The following is a 26,407-nucleotide window of genomic DNA, read 5'->3' as shown; positions in this document are numbered from 1 at the left end:
TCAGCAATGTTGACATTTGGTCCAGACGTCTTTGTGGTGAGGGGCTGCCCTGTAGGTTGTAGAATGTGTAGTAGTATCCCTGGCCTCGACCCACTAACTGCCAGTCACTACCCCCCACTACATACCAATAGTATAGTAGCCCCCTAGTTGTGACAACAAAATGTCTCCAGACATGGGGAAAATTCTCCTCTGGTTGAGAACCACTGCTGTAACTGATGTGTGTGTGATGATCTGTTGGCAACTCTTGTGTTGCAGTATCATTAGAAACTTCAGAGCATACCTTCTTAAGTCCTTGTTTTCATTTTTCTTTAACCTGTATATATACTAATATAGCCTCCTAGGCATCGGCAGTCATTTTATATATTTGGAGTTGCCTCATATTTCACTGCCTTTTCCTATTAACTGCTGGGATGCAAATGTACTAAATATAAGTGTAGAATCAGGAAGTGGTTGTGTGTGGAGTACACTCACACCTACACATAACTTACATGCAAACATAATAATCACGATGGTCTCATTTTTTGGTTTTGGTAAATCAGTAGTGGCTTAGTGGATTGGTCTGAATTTTGACATGCATAGACTGGATGTCTCAATTTGCAACTCTGTCCTCTTATACAATCACTAGAGGCCTGGTGCATGAAATTCATGCATAGGTAGGGTCCCTAGGCCTGGCCGGTGATCAGGGCCGATCAGGGCCTTCCGGCTACTGGCTGGGGCCTTCCTTCATTCCGCGCCAGCCCCTGGTGGTAAGCGCATGACAAAGAGAGCGATCAAACTCCTGGTCTCCTGGTCTCACTCCAGAGAAGACAATTTGTATATTAGGCCTTTATATATATAGACTAGAGGCCCTGTGCACAAAATTCGTGCACTGGGGGGGGGTGTGTCCCTCAGCCCAGCCTGCACCCTCTCCAATCTCGGATATCCTTCACAATCCGGGACTGCTGGCTCCTAACCGCTCTCCTGCCTGCCAGCCTGATCACCCCCTAACCGCTCCCCTGCCGGCCTGATTGATGCCTAACTGCTTCTCTGCCAGCCTGAAGCCCCCAACTGCCCTCCCTCGCCAGCCTGATCATCCAACTGCCCTCCCCTGCCAGCCCGATCGCCCCCAATTGCCCTCCCCTGCCAGCCCAATTGCCCCCAACTGCCCTCCCCTGCAGGCCCGATTGTCTCCAACTGCTCTCCCCTGCCGGCCTGATCACCCCCAACTGCCCTCCCCTGCTGGCCATCTTGTGGTGGCCATCTTGTGACGATGTGGGGGTGGCCATCTTGTGATGATGCGGGGGCGAGACACCACCTAGGCTTTTATTAGTATAGATGCTTGATGTTTTCCTCCAGATTAATCTAAGACCTGTTAATTGACAGGAAGTTAAATGCCTGTACAGGGAAGGAGTGTGATCTATTCTTTTTTCTTACTATTGGCCAAGAACAACTCACATGTTAAGATTAAAGGGATGAAAAGAATAGGGTTAAGTTTAGCCATAGTTGAATAGATTTTCACATTGTGGCAGCTTTTCTTCTTTTCCCTCTAACTGGTGGGCCTGAGTCAGGGTCCTGCAGAATGGAACTTGCTTTTCTTCCCTTTGAGTCCCTGCGTGTGGCTTCCAGACAACAGAGGTGCACTAGCAGCAAGTCTCTGGTAAGCAGAAGTATGTTTTTAATGGAGGTTGATTAATGCTAGCCTGCCAGGCTCATTAAAATGTCACAGTATTCAGATGTGGAGTTTTATGTACCAGTAGTGGCATCTGTTTTTATCTCTTATTTGATTTATATGCCTGAATCCCTAACATGGTGATCACGGTGTCCTGCCATGGGAGATCTGGGGACTTCTGGTTCTGCTACTTAAAACTACTGTGTGTCCTTCCTGAGATTCACTTTCAACATCTAAAAAATGTGAATAATAATAATTTTTCTTCAGTACTATGCCAATGATTAAAGCCCTACATACTGCTTAACATAGATGGGTAATCAATAAAAATTATTTAAATGAGTAAGAAAGTAAGTGAATTTCAGCAACAAAATAAAACCAATAGTATTGGGTTATAATTCATAGAACAAAACAAACACTCATGAGTCCATACTGTTGTAAAAAGTTGAACAAACAAATACATGGGGAAAAGAGAGAGCTCTTTCTTACAGAAGAATTCCAATTAATAAATGTTGAAATAACAAGGGAAACAGAAAAATCACTACAGAATAATGGTTTCAGGCAAGAACTACTAATGTTTCTAAATTAGTAGGCAAAGTATGAGGGAAAAAAGGATATTTGCGTAGTCTCAAAGTATTTCCTCTAAGATAAATATTAATTACAAAGGAAAAAATAGTAACTTTACAGGGGGGAAATTCAGCAGGCACTACTGTAACCAGGTGAACAAAGTTGGCATTACCAGTATTAAGATGAATCAACATTATATACCCCCTGCTATGATGTATAAAAAATAGCACATCACTCCTGTGGTATTCTGTCCAAAAAATGCAGAAAACACCTGACAAACTGATATTGAAGTACATTCTATAAAACACCTGGTCATTACTCTCCAAAAGTGTCAGGGTCATGACACAAAGGGAGGGCTGAGGAAAGGTCCTGGATCTGAGCAAACTAAGGAGACATGACAACTACATGCAATGTGGGACCCTCGACTGGATCCTCGGACAGAAATCAGGCATCAGCCCTGGCTTGTTCGGCTCAATGGATAGAGCATCTGCCTGTGGACTGAAGGGTTCTGGGTTCGATTCTGGTCAAGGGCACATTCCTGGGTCGAGGGCTTGATTCCCAGTCGGGGATGTGCAGGAGGCAGCTGATCGATGATTTTCTCTCATCATTGATGTTTCTATCTCTCTCTCCCTCTCCCTTCCTCTCTGAAATAAAAAAATATATATTAAAAAAAGATATATTAAAAAAAGAAAGAGAACAGGCATCAGTGGAAAAACTGGTGAAATTGAATGAAGTCCGTAGTTTAGTTAACTGTACTGTACCAACACTGATTTCTTAGTTCTGATAACTATCGTGGTTATACATGATGTTAATATTGAGAGAAGCCAGAGGAAGGACATATGGGAATTCTCTATGCTATTTTTGTAACTTTTCTGAAAGTCTGAATAACAAGTTAAAAAATAAATAAGACAGTTGTAGTTATATTGTTGTCTTTTGTATTTACAAAGTGCCACATACACTTGCAGCTCTTCCTACTACTACTGCGGCCATGCTTCACACTGGGACCAGGCTTTGTAGTTTGCAAATCTGTTCCACATGTACCATCACATGGAATCCTCAACAATCCTGCCAAATACCATTCCCATTTTGCAGCTGATGAGACTGAGGCTCAGAGAGGGAAGCATTTACCTAAGCTGGCCCAGCACAGTCACATCAGAGGCCATTCTGTGAGAGAAGAACAAGCTGGCAATATTTTATTATACAAGGGGTTGGCAAAGGACAGATTCATGTTGATCACACATTCCCAGGGGTCTATCTGGTGATGCGGCTAATGCAATAAAACAGCAGCTGATTTGTACTGAGTGTCTGCAGTGTGTCTGAGCCATTGAATAAGAGGCAAATCCCACTGTGAACCCTGGGATCTTCACTGGGACACAGATTAGAAGAGGCCCAGCTTCAAAGATTGCAACTTGCACAGACTGAGGACTCCCATTTCCAGAAGTTCAAAAACTTCCTTTTTTATCTAAATGAGAGAAAAGATAAAAAAAAAAAAAAAAAGGTTAAGATTAAGAAAAGATGGTCTTGGTGAATAAAGTCAACCTTCTGGACCCTCTGGTATTTATGCAGTTGATATGGCCAGAGTCAGGGATGGCAGAAATCCTAGCCCATATTTTATTCAGAGCTGGAATAGTTGCACAAGTAAAGGAAGAGGTATTATATAAAACACCAGTTTCGTTCAAGTGTCCTTTTGCTTGCAGCCACTTAAAATAAAATCTCATACAAAGATATCTAAAGTGTGCCCAGATTAGACACAGTCCTAATATATAAAAAGCCAGGGGCCGTCACGACCGAAACAACCGGATGAACGACCAAACTGCAGGCTGTGTGGGATGACCAGGCTGGCGGGGGTGGGGGTGGGGGTAGTGAGGGATGACCAAATGACTGAACAAGAAAGCAGGCTGCGTGGAGCAACCAGGCTGGCCGGGGGGGGATGGGGGGGTGGGGAGGGTGGTGGGGGGTGGTGGTGGAAGGAGGGCAGTTGGGGGCAACCAGGCTGGTGTGGGGAGCAGTTAGGGGTGATCAGGAAGGCAGGCAGGTGAGCAGTTAGGAGCCAGCAGTCTCAGATTGTGAGTCAGATATCCCCCGAGGGATCCTGGATTGGAGAGGGTGCAGGCTGGGCTGAGGAGATTCCCCCCCCCCCCCGTGCACGAATTTTGTGCACCGGGCCTCTAGTATCTGTATAATAAAAGCCTAAGCAACCGTTACGGTGGAATGACCGGTTGCTATGATGTGCACTGACCACCAGGGGCAGACGTTTAACACAAGAGCTGCCCCCTGGTAGTCAGGGCGCTCCCACAGGGGGAGTGCTGCTCAACCAGAAGCAGAGCTCACTGCTGGCGAGTGCAGTGGTGGTGGCGGGAGCCTCTCCCACTTTCGTGGCAGTGCTAAGGAGCAGCAAAATAAATCGTAAGGAGCAGCGAGCAAGCACGTGGTAAGGAGCAAGGGGTCCCGGACTGCAAGAGGGATGTCCGCCTGCCAGCTTAGGCCTGCTCCCCAGGAGAGGGAACATGCCAGATTGAGGACCCCCCGCCCCTCAGTGCATGAATTTCGTGCACTGGGCCTCTATTTCTATTATAGGATAACTGCTAATAATGACATCAACATAAAAAAAAAAAACTATGAGGGACAAGGGTTTTTTTGTTTTGTTTTGTTACTGTTTCTCTGAATTATTGTAATTAAAAAACTAGTGGTAGATTACTCAGATTTAACATTAAATCTGAAATAATCAAATATGGCCTCATGTGCTGGACATTAAATTGGTTAAACCAGTTTATTTTATTTTTATTGATTTCAGAGAGGGAGAAAGAGAGAAACATTGATGAGAGAGAAATGTAGATCGGCTGCCTCCTACACACCCCACACTGGGAATCAAGCCCACAACCTGGGCATGTGCCCTGACTGGGAATTGAACCATGACCTCCTGGTTCATAGGTCAATGCTCAATCACTGAGCCACGCTGGGGCGGCAAAACCAGTTAAAAGAAAACCCCAAACTGTTCAGGGGACAGTGTGTGTGTGTGTGTGTGTGTGGGAAAGTGAGAAAATTGTCTCTTAACTTGAACTGATATCTGATATAATTCACTGATCATTTGTGATCAGGTTTGGTCATTCTGGGAATATAGTTATATGTGGTGAATTAGTTCACTGGGCATGGTTGGAGGAGTAATTCCCAGCCTCTATGATTCATTCCTGATTGGTGACCGGCAGCCCTGTTTACTACTGTACAAATCCTTTTATCTCCAACAGCTACATTGATCGGTTGCCTCCCATAAGCAGCCTGACCAAGGATCAAACCTGCAACCTGGGTAGTGTCTTGATTGGGAATTGAACCAGCGACCTTTTGGTGCTTGGGACATTACTCACCCAACTGAGCCATACTGGCCCGGGCAGGCATTTAGTTTTTAAAATATATTTTTACTAGAGGCCCAGTGCACAAAATTCGTGCACAGGAGGGGGGGGGTGTCCCTCAACCTGGCCTGCACCCTCTCCAATTTGGGACCCTATGGGGAATGTCCGACTGCCGGCTTAGGCCCGATCCCACAGGGCCTAAACCGGCAGTCGAACATCCCTCTCACAATCTGGGACCACTGGCTCCTAACCGCTCGCCTGCCTGCCTGATCGCCCCCACCTGCCCTCTCCTGCCGGCCTGATCGCCCCCAACTGCCCTCCCCTGCCAGCCTGATCGCCCCCTAACTGCTTGCTCCCCCACACCAGCCTGATCTCGCCCCTAACTGCTTGTTCCCCCACGCCAACCTGATCTCACCCCTAACTGCTTGCTCCCTTGTGTCGGCCTAATCTTGCCTCTAACTGCTTGCTCTCCTGCCAGCCTGAATGCCCCTAATCGCCTCTGTCTCGGCCCCCACCACTGTGGTTTTGTCTGGAAAGAAGTTGGACATCCGAAAGATGTCTGGTCAACCGGTCTAATTAGTGTATTACCCTTTTATTAGTATAGACTGATTTCAGAGAGGAAGGGAGAGGAAGAGAGAGATAGAAACATCAATGATGAGAATCATTGATCCGCTGCCTCCCGCAAGCCCCTTACTAGGGATCGAGCTTGCAACCCGGGCATGTGCCCTGACTGGGAATCGAACCATGATCTCCTGGTTCATAGATTAATGCTCAACCACGGAGCCACTCAGGCTGGGAAAGGGTAGACATCCAATTTTAATCTACTGAGACATCAAAAAATCCCCCAAAATCAAACTAGCTCCAAATTAAGTAACTGGGTTTTAGGGGATGTAAATGAAAGGAGTTTTAGAGGGTAAAATAGGTAGGTTTAGGGAGTTTTAGAAATAAAGAGGGTCCATGCGGGAGGAAGGCTTGGAGCCCATAAGTGGGGGCTTGGAGCTGCTAAAGGCATATGTTCACAGAGAACAAAAGGTACCACAGGATAAGGGGAAAGGAAGACATCCATTCACAGAAGATAGGAAAGAGCCACACGGGATGGGAAGAAAGAGGAAAAAGAACTGTCACAGAGGATAGAGAAATGCTGACAAGTGGGAGAAAGAGGAAACAGATTTTCACAGGAGATAGAGAACTGCAGCCTTTATAAACCTTAGGAAAAAGGGGCTTAGGGGGCTACTCCCTTTGGGACCCCCTCCCTATGTGGGAGTCTCTACTTGTTTCCAATAAATTTCCACCTTTTCATATACCACCTTTTGTCTGTGGCTTCATTCTTCAAATGCACCTGGACAAGAACCCGGAAAGAAATCACCCTTGCGTCCTGCTCAGAAAAAACCACTCAACTCATAAAGATGTGAGCAATGAGGCAAATTTGCACACCCGCCTCCAAGTGCACTTATAAGGGTGAAAAGCAAAGGTGATTGTGCCTCTAAAGCAAAGCACAGGGAAGTATGCCAAGTTCTCCAGATCGTCCTGTTTCTCAAAGGTACAGTATAGCTATGGTCCCTAGTGAGGCAGAAGCTCTCCGTCATTTAATGAGGAAACAAAGCTGATTCCTATAAAACACATGGGAGCAATAGGATTATGTGTAAGGGGTGAGATGGGTTCCATGATTATTCCTTTACAGTAACTGTCAAAGGCCAGGATGTGCTGGTCTTCATGTCAAAGACTCTATTACTGTGTTTGAACTCAAGTTCAGATAAAAGAAAAAAAAATTAAAGTCAACGGTACCTCGGGAATGTCCATCATCCTCCTCAACTTCTGATCTCTCCAATTCCAGTCAAAAACCAGAAACTTTAAGGGGTTCAAATTAAGGCCACCTGAAAGAGATAGGGAGAGGGTTGCCGAAGTCAAGACCTCATGACCTGAACAAATTAAAACTACTTTTTATTCTCTTGGTTGCTTTTTGCCTCATTTGCTGTCCTCTCCCCAGTAACTAATCTCTCACATTAAATGCTGCCCTTGCCTGATGGAAAACAAATGCGGTAGTCCGAGACTCCCCTCCTATAATCTTATCACTGATTCTGAGAAGCAGAGAAGCTGTTCTTGCTAAGCTTGTCAAATGCTCAAGTGCTGGCAAAAAATCAATCCTAAGCCTCCAGGAAGCGCCAGAGGGTGAAGTTTCATTCCTGACAGGGATTTGATAAGATTCCTGCAGTTTGGAGTTGAGTCTACCTGAGGCCACATGACTGAGGAGGTGAGTGGGCAAAAGGATGAGGACAGGGCTGGGAGGTTCATTTGGGGCAGAAAAGGAAGCTAAGGTGAATGGGCCCTATTAAAGGCTGCTATCCCCTGAGGAGACTAGGAAAGAACTTAGGGCTATTCCCACTGTCTTCCTGTCTATCTAGGGCAGTGGTTCTCAACCTTCCTAATGCCGTGACCCTTTAATACAGTTCCTCATGTTGTGGTGACCCCTAACCATAAAATTATTTTCGTTGCTACTTCATAACTGTAATTTTGCTACTGTTATGAATTGTAATGTAAACCTCTGATATGCAGGATGTATTTTCATTGTTACAAATTGAACATAATTAAAGCATAGTGATTAATCACAAAAACAATATGTAATTATATATGTGTTTTCCGATGGTCTTAGGCGACCCCTGTGAAAGGGTCGTTCGACCCCCAAAAGGGTAGAGACCCACAGGTTGAGAACCGCTGATCTAGAGACAATAATAGAATGTGGGGCTTCAGGGGACCTCAGGGATTGTCTGCTTCTTAGAGGTCTCAGAGTTGGGCATAGTTAGTTCTCACTCTCCATGTTCTCCCCACTGCCCCAAGCTGTTACATGTTTCACGTGGCAATGTAATTGAAGCCTTCTTTTACACAACTGCAGCATGTCCCTTCAACTCTCCTGTGATTATTTCGATATTTCCCCTCTCTGCCCAAAATAATTTAAAACAAATTTTTTTTTTTTTTATTGATTTCAGAAAGGAAGGGAAAGGGAGAGAGAGAAACATCAATGATGACAGAGAATTACTGATCAACTGCCTCCTGCAGCCCCCCTACTGGGGATCAAACATGTGGCCTAACCGGAATGGAACCTAGATCTCCTGGTTCATAGGTCCAAGCTCAACCACTGAGCTAACTCAGCCAGGCCCAAAAGAATTTTTTAATGTTTCTTATAATTACAATGCCTCTTATTTAAAATTTTCTGAAAAATTAAAAATGATAAATAAAGAATGACAGTGGGTTGGTAGTCTTCACTCAAAAATAATTCACTGCTGGTAATAGAGCAAACAGGCACAACCTCTCTAAAAAAGTACTGGGCATTATAAAAAAGGAGCTTTAAAATGCTTTCTATTGATAAAAAAATTCTCCATCTACACATATCCAATAAAAACATCAGAAATTTAAACACAGTTACTTACAAAATGATCACTGCAGTATTATTTATAATAGCAAAAAATAAGAAACAACCCAAATATCCTACCATGATAGAATTGTTAAAAAAAAAAATCTAACTTGGGTTTAATATAAAAAATACAGGAAGAACTCATATAACTTGATAGAAAAAAAATCTAATTTAAAAATGGACTTTAAGCAATAAAACAATTAAAAAAATAAAATAAAAATGGGCAGAAGAACCGAGTATGCATTTTTCCAAATAAGACATCCAAATGGCCAACAAGTACATGAAAAGATGTTCAACATCACTAATTATCAGGTAAATACAAATCAAAACCACAGTGAAAGGCTTGGCTGGCATGGCTCAGTGGTTGAGCATCCACCTATGAACCAGAAGGTCATGGTTTGATTCTAGGTCATGGTTTGATTCTCAGTCATGGCACATGCCTGGGTTGCGGGCTTGATCCTCAGTGTGGGGTGTGCAGGAAGCAGCCTATCAATTATTCTCTCTCATCACTGATGTTTCTATCTTTCTCCCTTTCCCTTCCTATCTCCAAAATCAATAAAACAATATAAAAAACACAATGATATATCACCTCACACCTGTTATCAAAAAGACAAAGATAACAAGTGTTGGCAAGGATGTGGAGAAAAGAGAAGCCTTGCACACTGTTAGTGGAAATGTAAAGTGGTGCAACCACTATGGAAAATGGTATGGAAGTTCCTCAAAACATTAAAAAGGTAACTACCATGTGATCCAGCGATCACATATCTGGGTATATAGCCAAAGAAAAGGAAATCACTATCTTAAAACGTGTCTCACAACTCTGTAGAAATCTAATTTCAATGGTCTGTACAGCTTTGTTTATTCCCTCTCTCTTCTAAATACAAAGAAGAGTGGGGCCTGGTGACCACAAAAACCCATCTGTATTCCAGGAAAGGGAGAGGTGAATTTCTGGCTGGGGGCTGAGGGAGAGGCGGCGTCTGTCCCTGGCCTCTCCCGCTGCCCAGCCAAGCTCTCCCAACTCTGCGTTTCACAGAAGGCCTATGAGCACCTCTCACCTGTTCCTTCATTTTCATCGCTCCATCACATTCACAAGACAAAACTCTAAACTCCTCAGATTACTGTTCAAGGCCCTCCCTCACAATCTGACTTTCTTCCCAGTTGAATCACAAGATAGTACAGCCCGTGAAGTCCCCAAGTAAGAAACGTGGTCTCTTCAATAAAAACAACTAGCATTTTTCGAGTTCTTACGGTATGACACTCACTGTGCTGAGCTCTTGATTGGCATTCAATTTTCATAATAATCCTTTGAGATAGGTACTGTTTCTGTTTCTGTCATTCTGATAGAGAAACAGGTTTAGAGAAGGTAACTTGCCCTAACCGGTTTGGCTCAGTGGATGGAGCGTCGGCCTGCGGACCGAAAGGTCCCAGGTTCGATTCCAGGCAAGGGCATGTGCCTTGGTTGCGGGCACATCCCCGGTGGGAGGTGTGCAGGAGGCAGCTGATCGATGTTTCTTTCTCATCGATGTTTCTAACTCTCTATCCCTCTCCCTTCCTCTCTGTAAAAAATCAATAAAAACAAAAAATAGAGAAGGTAACTTGCAAGGTCACAGAGCTGGTATGGTAAGTTGTTGGATCTGGGACCTGAATCTGGAGTCTGAGTCCATAACGGGTTCTTAGACTCAACACAGTACTGTTCACTTATCATCTCCTCCAGGGATACCACATGCCCTCCTGACTCAGCTCTTCTCCCATTCCTGCACGTTCCTGAATGCTTTCCTCACATCTCCATAGATCCTACTTTAATTCTCCCCATACTTTGAAGATGAGTTAAAAACTCTACAAAGCTTTCCCTGCAGACTCAGCTACCACATCAATCTCTCCCTCATTTCAACTTCTCTAGATTCAGAAGTGCTCACTTGGCCTTTGGGCTTTATTGTCTTGTATGGTCAACCTAATTCTATGTGCACTTATCTCTTCAATGGGATCGGGAGCTCCCTTTTGGGGAAGGCTCAGGAACCAGGAAAGCCTGGACTGAGTGACTCTGGGAGGGCCACTTAACCCAGTGTGCTTTGGTTTTCTCTCTGAGGAAATCAGAACCCTAGCCTGCAAGGGTGAGGTGAGTACTACATGAGATAGATGTAAGTGTCTAGCACAGTGGTTCTCAACCTGTGGGTCGCGACCCCTTTGGCGGTCGAACGACCCTTTCACAGGGGTAGCCTAAGACCATCCTGCATACCAGATATTTACGATTCATAACAGTAGCAACATTACAGTTATGAAGTAGCCACAAAAATAATTTTATGGTTGGGTCACAACATGAGGAACTGTATTTAAAGGGCCAGAAGGTTGAGAACCACTGGTCTAGCATATTGCTAAGTACACATAGGAACTCAAAAAAATTTTTTCCCTTCCTTATCTGGGGCCTCCACTTTGTTAGCTGTAATTGCACAGAGCTCTGTATATAGTGGGTTTATTTAACCTGGGTGGCTTTCATCTGAAGAGAAAACTAGTATTTTTAGTTTTCATTTGCTTTCTGGCAAATGACTATCTGTATACCCAGTTACTATACTAATGAACACATTATGTTTAGAAATATGAAAAATCCAGGAATAGCTCCTGTCAGTTATGAAACAATGTGTATTACTATATTGAAGAAGTAATTTGGTAAGATTTGATAAGATATCTTTAATCTGTCTGGCAGGCAGAACAGGTAATAAGATCATTAGCAGGTTAGCAGGTGGATGGCCTCTGGAATACTTTCTGGGTAAAGCACTACAAAAGAAACGATTTAGAATATCAAGATTTCATCCACAGAAACTGTATTTAAAAAATATTTTTTAATTGATTTCAGAGAGGCAGGAAGAGGGAGAGAGATAGAAACATCAGTGATGTAAGAGAATCATTGATTGGGTATCTCCTACATGCCCGCCCCCCCCGGGGATCGAGCCTGCAACTCAGCCATGGGCCCTGACTGGGAATCAAATCGTGACTTCCTGGTTCATATGTCAACGCCCAACCACTGAGCCACGCCATCTAGGTGAAACTGCATTTTTATTTCAACATGTTTTCAAGTGGAATGGGAGTTGTGGGGAACCAAGACACAATTAAGTGGGAGGGAAATACTAAACATATCCAGCTCTACAAATTCCAGAGGGTGCAAACAGATGGAATCAATTGTGGATCCACTAACCTGTTTAAAGCAATTGAAATCTGAATGTATTTAGGTGGGCACATGCCCTTCAATTTCACAGTTCTCATCCTTCCCTACTCCATCATACCTGCTGGCTGACTTTACAGACTCACGGCTGAATTTCCAACTCCTGAATTAACACAGAGATCTGGTTTCACTGCATCACACATGTGGTTCCCAAAACTCACATGGGGGTACGGCCAACTCCCAGCTCTGAAGACTATCACTGGCTCTTTTCATACCTTGTTTAACGAGTTCTTTAATCCTCCCTGGAGTTCCTACACCCAGGTGCACGGCACGCTTCTCCAGCAACTTTACCTGTTCCTGGACCTATTCCAAGATGGAAGGGAATAAAGAGAAGTGTGATATTGAGGCAGACTACCAAAATATATTTCTCATACAAATGTGGCCTTCGTCCACAGTTTCTGACTCATAACTCCCCAAGCCTTGCAAGTTCCTAAGTGTTGAGAGTGATAAAGCTGTCTTTTGTTACTTGAATGAGGAGATTTTTGGAAGCACCTGAAGATGGAGACCGGTTCCAGGAGAACCCACTATGTAATTAACTTTCACTCCCACTCCGAATCTCCAGGGAGGGGTGGGGGGCTGAGGTTGAATCAATCGCCAATGGCTGATGATTTAATCAATCATGCCTAAGTACTGACGCCTCCTTAAAACACTTGAGAGGAAGGGTTTGAAGAACTTCTGGGTTGGTGAACACATGGAGATTTGGGGAGAGTGTGTGCCTGGAGAGGGTATGGAAGCTCCACAACCTTTCTCAACCCTGCCCTAGGCATCTTTTCCATCTGGCTGTTCCTGAGTTACATGTTTTTATAATGAATCAGTGATTTAGTAAGTAAAATGTTTCATCAGCTGCTCTTGCAAATTAATTGAATTTGAGGAGGAGTTTGTGGGAACCTGTTGGTCAGAAGAATAGGTAACATCCTGGACTTTCAACTGGTGTCTGAAGTTGGGGGTATGAGGTGTGCATGCGGTCTTGTAGGACTGAGCCCTTAACCTATGGAACCTGATGTGTTTCCAGGTAGACAATGTCAGAATTGAGTTGCATTGTAGGACATGAAGCTGGTGTCCAGAGCATTTCTTGGATACGTGAGGAAACACCCCCTCCACATGTTGGAAATTGGGTCCAGAAACTCTTTTCAAAGAGTCATTAGAAACTGCAATCAATCATGGGCCAATTTAGAGCATTTTGTTTAAAAGTTAAGAAAGTTAAAAGCAAGTGTGGCTACCCTTGTTTAGGGCAAAGAAGGTTAACATCAAGATAGAAGAAAACTGGTAAATCTTCACAGAGTCCAGGGTCAAGCCTCAGCTTCTGTAGAGGAACCTCGGAGCAGGGACAAGTGTGACTGCTGTGGGGAGAGGTGGGTGTGCAGGGGTAGGGAATGCAAAGAAAATCAGAATGGTCATTAAGTGTGTTATAGAAGGAGGCACCAAAGAAAACCCTTGCTAAGGAGTTACACAGAGGTTGAAGGGAAAAGCTGAGGTCTAGAAGTGACCCTTAAAGATCACTAACATCTTCCACCAAGAACCACAGGCCCTTTGCTTACCTTTATGTGTTTTGCAAATAATTTCATAACTTTGCTGTCTCCTCTGAATGCTGTCATTGACCTAATGAGAAGGAATAGATTAATGCACAAGAAAGTCACTCCTTCTGAGCCTGTTGGCTAATTCAGTATTATGTCTTTCTTTATTCAAAGAATATGTGTGTTTATTTATATGTATATATGTTCACCTGTATGTGTATCTATACACACACAAAAAAGTTCTGAGATTTTCAGGCTAGTCATCTCTGAAATGAAAACAGGTGGCTTTTTATTCAGGCTTCTCATTCTCACACATAGGGTTAGCTTTATTTAGGTCTCCTTGGGTACTGAAACATGGATCTGCACTTTACTTGCAATACAGAATTTCTGTATTTCAGGTTCCTAGCAGAGAATTGGTCTTCAAACTCTGTAGTATAGTTCTCAGACAAAATGTGGTTGTGAGAAATCTCTTACAGCGCTGGGGTCGGCCTGTGCTCCGGGGCAGTGGGGGAAGCTGGGATGAGCTGACAGGGTGGAGCAAAAGGGCTTGTGTCCTTCAAAAGCAGCCTCCTCTTTTATTTATGTTGCAGAGTGAGCTTTTCCATAAAATGCTGTATGTAGAAATGCTTCAGATATAAATGGGTATAAAATAGCAATGCCTTTTAGTCGATGTTTGGGGCAAGATCTAACATGGAAAAACTGCTTGAGAATATTACTTTCCTTTATACCTCATCATTATGTTTGTGGAAATACTATTGGTCAGCAGGAATCTATGAGTTTGCAAATAGTGAATCATGTTATATAAGTGCTGTTGCATTTGATTTTTAAAAATATATTTTTATTGATTTCTGAGAGGAAGGGAGAAGGAGAGAGAGAGAGAGAGAGAGAGAGAGAGAGAGAGAGAGAGAGAGAGAAACATCGATGAGAGAGAAGCATTGATTGGCTGCCTCCTGCACATCCCGGGCATGTGCCCTGACTGGGAATTGAACTACAGGTACATAGGTTGATGCTCAACACTGAGCCATGCAGTCCAGGCTGCACTTGATTTTTCACTTATATGTAAGCTTTCTCCAAGCAAGGTTAACTAGGAAGAAAATTTAGGGAACATATTTGACATAACTCATGGTTTTCAAGGGAGCAAATATTCTTACAAAAGTTAGAATTATTCACAATTAGTCTTTATGAATAGGGCTCATTGTGCCCGCTCAAAATTCACCTTTTGCAAATCCCCTAACCTTGAAATGGATCATAATATTACCAGGTGACACAGAGAAACACTAAGAATTGGTAAATGAAGTGCGACAACATAGTGCTTTTATGTCCCCCAGAAAGGTATTTATGTAGAGTAAGCACTCAAATCAATTTGACAAGTTGTTTTTAAGAGGCCACCTTGAGGCCAACCTCATTGCCATTAGAGCTTGAATATGAAATAAGTTCTGTGGTGGTAGTTTTTAAAACACGGAAAAGTCTATGTGAACTCCTAATACTTCAAATAGAGCTTCTCAGAGTAGTGGGAGTCTTGAAGATCAATTGTTTAGAGCAGAAATAGTTGAAAGAAAAACTTCTGTGCGTGCCTAATGGGGAAAGGAGAGTTTGAAGGACTATTAACAAAGTTTAATGACTACTTTTCTAAATTCATGATCAGATTAGTTCATTTGGACAGATAGATGGTAAATACCTACTGAGTGTCTACATTTGCACCCAAGTCTATTTGATCAAGTTCCTCTTTCTTCAGGACTTAAATTTTCCTTTACTTTGTCTTGTGCCAAAACCTGGCACAGAGCCTGGTCCTTTCAGTAAACCCCCTTTTACTCCAATGGCTCTTCCCTGAGAGCTGAGTGTTACCCAGACCTAGTGGAAGCCCTTTTGTTTATTCTACACAAACGACAGTAAATGAAAAAGTATGTGAAAGCACGTAGCAAAGCACTGACAATTTATCTTTACAACGTAATTTTTACATTAAAAATTTTGGTCCACTGGAATTTATCTTGGTATAAGAAGTGAAATATGGATCCAAGTTTATTTTTTCGACGGCTGCCCAGTTGTTCCAGTACCATTTATTAAACAATCCATCTTTCCCTACTGATTTGTCACCTTGGCCGTACGCTACATTTTCATATACATATGGGTCTATTTCTGAACTTCCAGTTCTGTTCCATGGGTCTAATCTGTCTGTCATGCATGAGCCAGTTCCATACTGTATTGATTATTGAGACTTTGTAGTACGTTTTTTAAAAAAAATCTGATACTATAGGCATAGTACCTGCTCATTAGTATCTTTTCCAGATTTTCCCTGAGGACAGATTTCTTCTCATATGGACTTAGAACTAGTTTACCTAGTTCAAAAACAATTTTTTTGGAGTTCTGTTGGGAATCTATGAAACTTGTGGATTATCTTAGGTAAAATAGACATTTTTACATCACTGAGTCTAATTATTCAAGGACATGGTATGCCTTATTCAAGGTCTTCTGCATCACTCTGATAAATTTTCTTTATATGGGCTTTTATAAGTTTATTTCTTGGTGTTTTATCTTTTCCTCTAACTGGTTATTGCTATGGTCTCCCTGTTTTCACCCTTGCCCTCTACAACGTGTGTTCTCCACACAGCAGCCAAAGGGATCCTTCAGGATGATTATCCAGATCATTCTGACTGTCCCCGCTGCCTGGCATGCTCTTAGCCATCTGCTTGGCTTTCTCCTTCACTGTGGTCAAGTCTTGGCTCACATGCCATCTCCTTAGAGAAGCTTTTTGGGACCACCTTTTAAAAGAAGCCCCCAACCACTTCTATACTGTATTTTTTCTTATATAACTTATCACTAGCTGACATTATAATGTATATTTGTTTATTGTCGGTGTCCCTCCCTGGAAAGTAAGTCCTATGAGAGAGTGGACTCTGTTTCGCTCATTGCAACATCTTCAGCACACAGAACATATCAATACGGCACACATCAGCTATTCAGGAAACATTAACAAAATAATAGGTGAAGCATCCAACCTAATGAGCTCCAGGGCTCGGATGGCAGAGCTGCAGATGATCAGCATTAGGACTGACTTCTTCTCTGTATGGTTTTTCCGAAGTTTTACCCACTTAGGGCAGACTGAAAAAAAATACCATGAGAGAAAACATTATTCTAAATTAGTGTTTAAGTAAAATAGAATATAATGAGCACTGTTTAGATTCTATTCTCTGGATATTGTAGGCATTGGACTAAAATGAAATATCATTAACTTACAACACAAAACATATTATGCCAAAGTGACTAGTTTTAGGACTAAGTAAAAAAAGTTCAAAAGAATGCATTTGCGATACTTTTAATTTGTTTGATGCTTGAAGGCAATGTTGAGTAAAAAAAGAATTCTGATTCAATGATGTTAAATTTTAAAGGGACACTGAGCATAAAATGTAAAATAGAAATGACATTAAAATAATAGCAAACATCTGGTGAGCAGTGACACTGTGCTAGGCACTTTACATGTGTTCTCTTGTTTAGCTCTCATAGTCCAGTGAGCTTGATTACATTTACATTTGCTGAATTTGAGGGGGAGAAAGGTTTATGAACTCAAGCTGAGTGTCCTCAGAACTGAACAGAGTTTGAAAGAAGAATGATAAATCCTCTACATCTAAATATTTCACTGTTGATTACAGATAAATGACTAGCTCATCTGAATAATCTAGTTATTACTGACCTCACACAATACATGTTGAAAAGATCAAATTAGATGGACTATGTAATACTCAGGGTCTGAGTTCTGAAAATGTGGACAGAACCTCAGAATCTCAGAGCTGGAACAGCGGTCACACAGTCCTCATCTTTCAGATAACAAAGTCAAGTCTCAGAGAGTGCTCAGTGACTTTCCTCAGGTCAAAGAGCAAATGAGTGAGGGGTCTGAACTAGAATGCTAACTATTCTCTAGGTTCCTACACCAATACTTCTCATGTGTTATAAAACAAAAATCAGACCAAATCCCAAATTCCCAAAGCCAGAGCAAAACAAGAATAAACTTAAGTTTTAAAAAAGTTAATATGCAGAGGAACCTAAAACACCCTCCATTTAAAATCCATTTGAGGTGGAAACTTTTTATTTTAAATGTAGTTTTGAAATTTTTTATTTTGAAGAGACTGAACTTGTGTTTTAACGTAATAATAATTTGGTGAATAATTTTTTTAAAAATGAGAGTTTACTTACTTTCTTTTAGGTATGACGAAAGACTATGAGTCAAATCGTTGGCCTTGAGGAAACAGGAGTCTAGGATTATGAGAAACATGCTTTGTAGAGAATTCTGCAACTATTTCATAGTTGATTTCACATAATAAAAACAGATTAAACCAGGTTGTATATCATTATCGAATTGGGGGCTCATCACATATTTCAAGTGTTGTCTAGGATATAAAACACTAGCAGCAGCAATGACAAGTAAACATTAACTGTTTATAGTTTCTTAGGGTAGGGAAGTACAAGCTTATTGTATTATTCAGTGGATTAATGAAACATCATTTTCAAATAACAGGCAATATACAAAGGCAAAGCTGAAACAAATCTATGTCGAGATGTTCCCAATATAACATTAAAACATACGGAATTGCTCAACCAATGACAATCATGGTCTAGCAATCATGTAGTATTGTTAACTCTGTAACTGAGATGAATAAAAAAGCTGGAGGTTTATTGTCCTAGTTATTATTATTTTTAATCCTCACCCAAGGAGATTTTTTTCCATTGATTTTTACAGAGAGAGTAGAAAAGATGGCGAGAGACACGGAGAGAGAGACATCGATGTGAGAGAGATACACACCGATTGGTTGCCTCCACTGCCTCCTGCACACACCCCAAAGCAAGTGCCCTTGACCGGAATTAAAACAGGGACCCGACACTCTATCCACTGAGCCAAACTGACTAGGGCTGTCCCACTTCTTTCTACAAGGAAAAGTCTGTATATAAACACAGCAGAGTGCTAGGGAGCAAACTATTACTAAATTAAATGACATTTATATGGTGACCCGGAATTTATAACACATTATGTGAATAATGAACTTCAAAGATGTTGCCTCCTGTGCTGTTGTAGAACCTTCGATGGTCTTTCAAACTAATTTCCCAAGCCTGGATATGATCAGGCTCACCTGGAGAGCTTTGCAGAAGATACAGATTCCTGGGATGGACTTACTTTCTCATAGTGAGTCAGAATTCCCTGGGGGTGAGCCTGGGAATTTGCTTTTTAAGTTGCAGCTAGCCTTCAGGCTTTTAGCGCTGATCTAAACCACACTGCAGCTCTCAGGAGGACAGCGGGGTTAGCTCCAAGGGACTCCTGCCTCGAAACTAATTAAGTGCCCATGTGTCTGACATTAACAATGTACAGCACACCATGTTAATTGAAAAGACATGTTCCTGCCCTACAGACACAAACAACCTCAAATCAAAACCAAGTTACACACTTGGCAAACTAAATAGGAAAATATTTGATTATTTACAGCCACTTTATGTTTACACCCCTTCCTGAGCCTGCACCAAACAACCCATGGCATGTCCCTCCTCTCACCTAGCACACACTTCCTCTCTGTCCTTGGTCTCATCAGTGTAGTGACGGGGCTTTTCTCTAAACCCTTCCTATGATGTCTTCAATCACTGGGAATCAGAATGGCCTAATTTCTTAACTGAAAATGAAAACCTGCTCTTTTTGCCCATAATAGTATTTTTAACATATTTACAATTTTTTTCTTCCTCCCTAAACCAACACATGCCCACATATTCTTGCTTACCTATATTACTGAACTCTAATACAACAGTAATATAATGTAAACTCACTACAGAACTCAAATGACTCCTTAAAGGCTTCTTCTGACCTTGGACTCTCTACTGTTCTAGCAAATTAAGGTTTTTGATGTTCTGTGAGGTTACAGGGTAGCAGTGGTCCCATTATCTCACTAGTCCTTCCAAAGTTGAAGGTATACTCTAACAAAAAACGAGAAAGGAAAAATGACCACTGAGCCACAGTAAAACCACACTTTCAGTTAGACCTTGAAAAGAGGCTTTGTTATAACACTTGCTTCCTGAGAAAGGGCAGCCAGGACCCAGCTCTCCTCCAGAGGAACTGCTGTGCTGAGGAGAGTGCTGCTAACTGCTGTTGGAGCCGGGGGCCCAGTAAGTCAGAACTCCAGGTCTCGCTATGTGGACATGCACTCCTTCCATTCCCTAAAGGACAGCCCTTTTGGAAAAGAAACGCACAGGGCACTCAGGTCTCCAACCCAATGTGCATTTTATAAAAAAAGCTTATCACAGAGGAATTATAAAAATTCAGGGAACAGTCTGTTTTTCAGCTTCTCAAGCCTCTAGAAAGCATGCAGTTGTAATGGAAAAAGGAAGTCAAACAACTCTTGACTTTTTCCAAAAGCAGCATTAGATAGCCCTTGTGGTCTATAAATAGCTCACCTCAGGCATGGCACCCAAACTGTTTGCGTTTTGAGTTTATGACAACATCTCTTTTCTTCAATCTCTGCCCAGGAGTTATAGGATGTATCACAAATTTAAAATTAATGAAAATAGGTTGTTTTAAAAAATTTGCAATATATTTTAACTTAATTATAAATTCTCTAAGAGTAGATTTCAAACAATAGTAGGGTGAAGAGTCACCTGGGTGATGATGTGTCAGCCTTGCTAACAATGCACAATTTTATCCCTATCTTTAGGTAGTTGGCTTGAAAAAGTTTGGGCCAGGACCCAACAACTATCCTAAAAACAAAACCATAATTAGAAATCCATGATAAGAGCAATAATAAAACTAAGCTGCTTATTAAAGCTAACATTCTTGTCTATAAAGGATGAATAAATTAGTGTTTCATGTCTATACTTTTAATTGTGTGGTTTATCTTTATTTAACTTCTATCTTCCTTAGGGATTGTTACTCTTTGAAGAATCTGGTCAGAAAAAAATAAAAAAAAAAGCACCCAGCTGGTATGGCTCAGTGCTTGAGCCACAGACCTATGAACAGGAGTCAGGGTTTGATTCCCAGTCAGGGCACATGCCAAGGTTGTGGGCTCAACAGCCAGTAGGGGGCATGCAGGAGGCAGTCATTAAATGATTGTCTCTCATTTATGTTTTTATCTCTCTCTCTCCCTTTCCTTTCCTCTCTGAAATCAATAAAAAATTTTTTTTAAGAAGAATACTCAACAACTAGCCTTTTGAAAAAAAATACAATTAAAATCTTACTATTAGAATACCATGTAGCATCTTAATAAAGAAATCATCCACAAATTAAAATTACGAGGTTGAGGAAAGGAGCATTAGTGTGAGGAAAATATATTAATGTCTGGCTGAGACACCTTGCCATAATATAAAGATGAATCTGTTTTGCTCCTCCTCATCAGGAAAATTGCTAGCAATTAACAATGGATCCTTCTGAATGACTAACCTCAGAATAGTAAGAAATTAAAAAAAAAAAAAGGAAAAAAACCAAAGAAGCCTGGCTGTACCTGGTAGCTTCAGTTCTTCTAATTCAATCACTGAGCGACTGCTGCTGTAATAGTCCTTCATCAGTTTCTGCAGGTCTTCAGGTGTCCCAGGTTTTGGCTCTGATTTTGCAAGAATGTCAGTAATTTTCTTCTAAGACGAGAAGAAAGAAAAATAAAAAAAGGAGGAAAGACTTCAGAATGGCATTTGGCTTATGATGGGTTGATTCCTCTGGCATTTAAACTGCACATAGGCTTTGATGATAGCCAAGTATGAATGTGAGTACTAATAAACATACTTGAGAAAACATAATAGAATTTCTTGGGCACTGCTGCTTTGAAAAACGAATGGAGGATCTAAAACAGCGGTTCTCAACCTGTGGGTCACGACCCCTTTGGCGGTTGAACAACCCTTTCTTCACAGGGGTCGCCTAAGACCATCCTGCATATCAGATATTTACATTACGATTCATAACAGTAGCAACATTACAGTTATGAAGTAGCAATGAAAATAATTTTATGGTTGGGTCACAACACGTGGAACTGTATTTAAAGGGCCAAAAGGTTGAGAACCACGGATAAAAGATTCCTTGTAACTCCTAGTTACAAAGACATCTAGGAGAAGTGACATTTTTACAGCAGTCTCTATAAGAGGATATAATTTTCTGTTAAAAGTCAAGAAATCGCCGAAACCGGTTTGGCTCAGTGGATAGAGCGTCGGCCTGCGGACTGAAAGGTCCCGGGTTCGATTCCGGTCAGGGGCATGTACCTGGGTTGCGGGCACATCCCCAGTGGGAGATGTGCAGGAGGCAGCTGATTGATGTTTCTCTCTCATCGATGTTTCTAACTCTCTATCTCTCTCCCTTCCTCTCTGCAAAAAATCAATAAAATATATTAAAAAAAAAAAAAAGTCAAGAAATCTTGTTTCTGTGGAAGCTCTCCTTAAACTTGGGAGGGCAGAATTTTGAGAATTTCTTGCCTAACCTGGTTTTTCAGGCACTGACTCTCAGTTTGGATTCTGGGGATTAAGTAAAAGCTACAGGAGTAATGTGAGCATAGGACTCGCTGCAAAGGGGGACTTTATTTATTTATTTTTTAATAAATATTTTTTAATTTTTTAAAAATATATTCTATTGATTTTTTACAGAGAGGAAGGGAGAGAGATAGAGAGTTAGAAACATCGATGAGAGAGAAACATCGATCAGCCACCTCCTGCACATCTCCTACTGGGGATGTGCCCGCAACCCAGGTACATGCCCTTGACTGGAATCGAACCTAGGACCCTTCAGTCCGCAGGCCAACACTCTATCCACTGAGCCAAACCGGTTTCGGCCAAAGGGGGACTTTAGACCCTCAATTCTCAAGTCCTGAGAGATGCAGTCTTGAAGTGGTCCTATGGAAAGCCGAATAGGAAATACTGTACAACACCTATTTTGATTTGGACCTATTTGTGTAGCATTTACCGAATGCCTGCAATGTACTAGGAACACACAATTGTTCCTTCAATTTTCATCATAAACTTCCCTTCTCATTTCCTTCTAATGTTTCACCAAAGATCTAGAAAGAGCTGTTCCTCACAACCTCCCAGCCCCCAGGTTTTTCCCCTCCTTCCACAATGCCCTCATTTCTATACCACTGCTGAGAATGGTCAAAGTTCTGTCAAGTGAATTAACTTTAAAAATATGTCATCGGTGGGCACATTTTAGCATGACCTCAGCCAAGGCTAAACTACTTAGCCAGAGTTCTGACCTTGAGCCCCCAACAACTTAACACTCCTGAAGGCCATTAGTACACAAACTATCAAAGAGAAGTTAACGTTACTTCTTTAAGGACTTGCCAGACCTCAGCCAATTTGGCATCTCCTGTCTTCCTATTTGGCCATTTGCAAGCAAAGAAAACATATGCACACACACACTACAGTTTTCTAAAAGCTTGCTGTTAAGTAACTGGTTTGAGTCCATCTTCTCTCCTCTAATCCCAATCATATTTCCTCTGCTGACTTCAGCAAGACCCTTCTTGGCAGGGAGAGAATTACACTCCTGTTTTCACAACTGTAGTGGAAGGTCAAAGCTAACCACACTTTCTCCAAGTCTGAGCCATAAGAAAGTTTGTATAGGAGCAAGAGTCTTCCATATGCTCACAGGCAAGTATTAAAATGCAAGGGGTGCCTTTTGCTTTAAATTATGGCTCCAAATGAGAGGTAGAAATGCCTAATACTGCTACCTTCATCTGTTTATTTTCTTTTCATTAATTCTCTACGATAAAAGGTTTTAAAAATTGAGATGGGTAAGAAAAAAAGATTGGTAAACTTCTTTCATTGGACAGAGCTGGAGGGGCCATAGGGCAGGAGAGCTCTGGGCCCCTTCTAGAATTAGAAACCCATGTCTGACTTCTAACCACAGTGAAAACACAGGGTGGGTAAGAAAGATGTTTAGTGTTTCACAAAACTGAAATAGGAATCAGGAGGATTTATTTTTAGCTCCAACAGAAACACTTATTACAAGTGACCTAAGGAAGTCACCAAACCCCACTGAATCTTACAATTTCTGCATCTCTAAAGATGCGATGGTAATAATTGCCTCATCAAAGCACACTATACAAAAAGGTGATGTAACCCACGTAGGGCCACACCATTGTAAGGAATTAATATTACCTTTCTCCTCTTCCTGGTCTTGGTGGCATCTTCTTTTGTTTCCTTTGGTTGTACCAAGAAACATTCCGTAGGCTATAAAAAATACAAATGAGAAAACTTTCCTCTTAGCATGATGAAGCATCAACTAATGGTACCAATCCCAAAGAACCTACAGCCATAAATATATTCTTCAGAGCATCTTGGTAATATTCCACAGATAGACAGATGCAGAAAGACCCACTGTAGGCTATTAGGCAGACTGGAAAATCTTTGAGCAAAGGTCAGAATATGTGAGTGCACATGTGTGCTTGGGGAGGTGGTGCAGGATCTTAAAGATTAAAGGCAGTAGCCCGGTTTGTAAAATACAGGCAGAAATAGATGTGATGAAAATGTAGACGTAATAAGAATGTCTGACGGGTGAGACTTGCGTTTTCCATGAACTAGCAATGGGTGAACCTGTGTTTCCAAGTCACTAGTTTATTACTTTACTATTTTGTTACACTCTCCTTTTCTCAATAAGCGTAGAAAATCTGAAATAGGATATATTTACTTATATTTTTATAATACCTGGAACAATCATCTCACCTATCTATAGTGACTACTAAATGAATGTTTCTGTTGATGGACTGAGAAGTCTTGGCATCAGGCATCTTGAGTAACTGATTTTGCCTGTTGCCTTGACCCCTGAATACCCTATAGAGTTTAGTGCTATTTTTACCCTGCCTTTTTTTTAAATGTAGAAAAACAGGAAATTTGGACTATGTCTTTGATTTATAAAATAGAATGCCTCAGATTCCATATTTATTAATCATAAGCACAAATATAAAATGTTTCCTGTGCTGGGTCTTTTATGCAACATTTTCAAAAAAGTTACCAAGTAAGATATAAAATGTAAGTGAAAACTTACTCGGAGTTTTTCCTTGATTAAGTTTCCATTCCAACTAGAGCATACTCAATTTAAACTAGTAAGCTACTAACTAAAGCAATCTTGTCTCCACTGGCTCTGTTTAAAATGATTACAGATGAAGCTTTCTATTACAGTTTACAGACAGTCTGCAGATTAAGAATGCCTATGGCCTGAAGCCAGAGAGAGAGAGAGAGAGAGAGAGAGAGAGAGAGAGAGAGAGAGAGAGAGAGAGAGAGAGAGAAAGATATAATGCTACATAATTTCTTCAAGACAGGGAGCCAGGACCAGCAGTTTCTAGACACTGTTTCAGTTAGTAGAGAAGTAGATACAAAGGGCTCAAGATTAAAGTAACATGGAATCTTGAAATTTTAGCTTCTTCTCAGTTAAAACAAAAAACCTACAAAGAATAATTGCATTATAGCTAAAGAATAAAAAAGATATTATGACCTCTCTTATTTAGAAAGTTAAGCTGTCTTGTGGATGCAGATACATGCCAATTAGAAACTGGGCCAAGGCCACTAATGTGTCACAGAAGCTGCCAGATGGTCATAAGAGTCCAATTACACACCACGCCAAGATTCAGCTCAAGCTCCTAAGGCAAAGGCCCAGATATGATTAGCAGATCCCTTAAGGCATTCTGCAGTATCTTGTCACCAGTATCAAGGTTTTGGGGAAGCAGATGTAGAAACCTGTTTCATTTTCTTATTTAGCAAGTGAGGGTGCTCTTTAAGAATATATTCAATGTGCTGGGTTGTATTTATGCTAGGTTTACAAAGCCAATCAGCTCAACATGACACAAATCTGGAAATGAGCTCAGTTATAAGCATATAGACTCTGGAAAAAAAATGTAAGTCTGAATCATGCATTGGAAAAAAGAAACATGTTTTATGAATTGCTTTAGTCAAGATACAGAATCAGTTTTACATGTTAGGTTCAAATTCTTAGATCATTCTAAAGAAGATGCAGTATATTTGTTTTCTGGGAGCAGTCACCTTAGCTGGTTGAGGTAGGGTACAAACAAAGAAGCCAAGTTTATTGGGTCAATTTCCAGAGTGGTCAGGTGGCTTTATGAGGAAATACAAATCCCTACTATTGAAAATTCCTAAACTTAGCTGTCTTATGAATGCTGACGCTTACCCTCAGACTAGGTAAGAAGATGTGGAAGACTTAGGCCAGGCTAAACTAACCATTTCTGGAAACCAATTCGAACAGTATATATGTCTTTGATAGTTGATAAGTAACACCATTATATGACTTTATAAGAAATATAATGATTTTAAATATGTAGCAAAAGATGTAGTTTAAATATGTATTTAGAAGAATCACAATTCCCAAAAATATATGAAAGAGTTAAAGCTTTTAAGTGAAGTAATTGGGTGCATATAATTAATTCTTTAAAGTGCAAAACTTATATTCTTTAATAATAATTCTTCTGGTTAAACATAGCAAAACAATGGCAAAATGCCAATATACTGAAAATAAAGAAAAGTGAAAAGGTACAAACCTATAAGAACCAAGAAACAAAGAGAGAGGTTAACAGTAGTGGAGAGATTTCAACAACTTTTTGGAAAATAGAAAGTGATTAAAACTGCATGGAAGTGATTTAGCAGAGAGAGAAAGCTAGCACCTGGGTTTCTGGAGAGGTGGAAGCTAATAACAAGTGAGTCTGTTGGGCCTGTTGGCCTCTGAAAAGGTTTAGTAGGTGGAGGTAGAAGGTACTATAGAGA

The 26,407-nt window shown here is 41.2% G+C and overlaps 1 protein-coding gene across 2 annotated transcripts in view; it reads right to left on the bottom strand.

Annotated features, from left to right (window-relative positions):
- Positions 1 to 2,018: 2,018 nt before the first annotated feature.
- The window catches only part of CMSS1 (cms1 ribosomal small subunit homolog), a 406,540-nt gene continuing 382,151 nt past the window's right edge, over positions 2,019 to 26,407 (bottom strand). For both annotated transcript variants that reach the window (XM_081086727.1, XM_081086728.1), the window contains exons 3-10: positions 23,795 to 23,866; positions 21,166 to 21,295; positions 17,888 to 17,947; positions 16,696 to 16,798; positions 13,724 to 13,784; positions 12,401 to 12,488; positions 7,345 to 7,433; positions 2,019 to 3,674 (exon numbers count right to left, since the gene is read on the bottom strand). In XM_081086727.1, the coding sequence (XP_080942853.1) occupies positions 3,591 to 3,674; positions 7,345 to 7,433; positions 12,401 to 12,488; positions 13,724 to 13,784; positions 16,696 to 16,798; positions 17,888 to 17,947; positions 21,166 to 21,295; positions 23,795 to 23,866 (687 nt within the window). In that variant the 3' untranslated portion in view covers positions 2,019 to 3,590. The remainder of the gene's footprint in view (positions 3,675 to 7,344; positions 7,434 to 12,400; positions 12,489 to 13,723; positions 13,785 to 16,695; positions 16,799 to 17,887; positions 17,948 to 21,165; positions 21,296 to 23,794; positions 23,867 to 26,407) is intronic.

The sequence above is a fragment of the Myotis nattereri genome, assembly GCF_964212035.1.
Source record: "Myotis nattereri genome assembly, chromosome: 3".
In the NCBI taxonomy this organism is placed as follows: Eukaryota; Metazoa; Chordata; class Mammalia; order Chiroptera; family Vespertilionidae; genus Myotis; species Myotis nattereri.
This window is presented reverse-complemented; position numbering and strand designations above follow the sequence as displayed.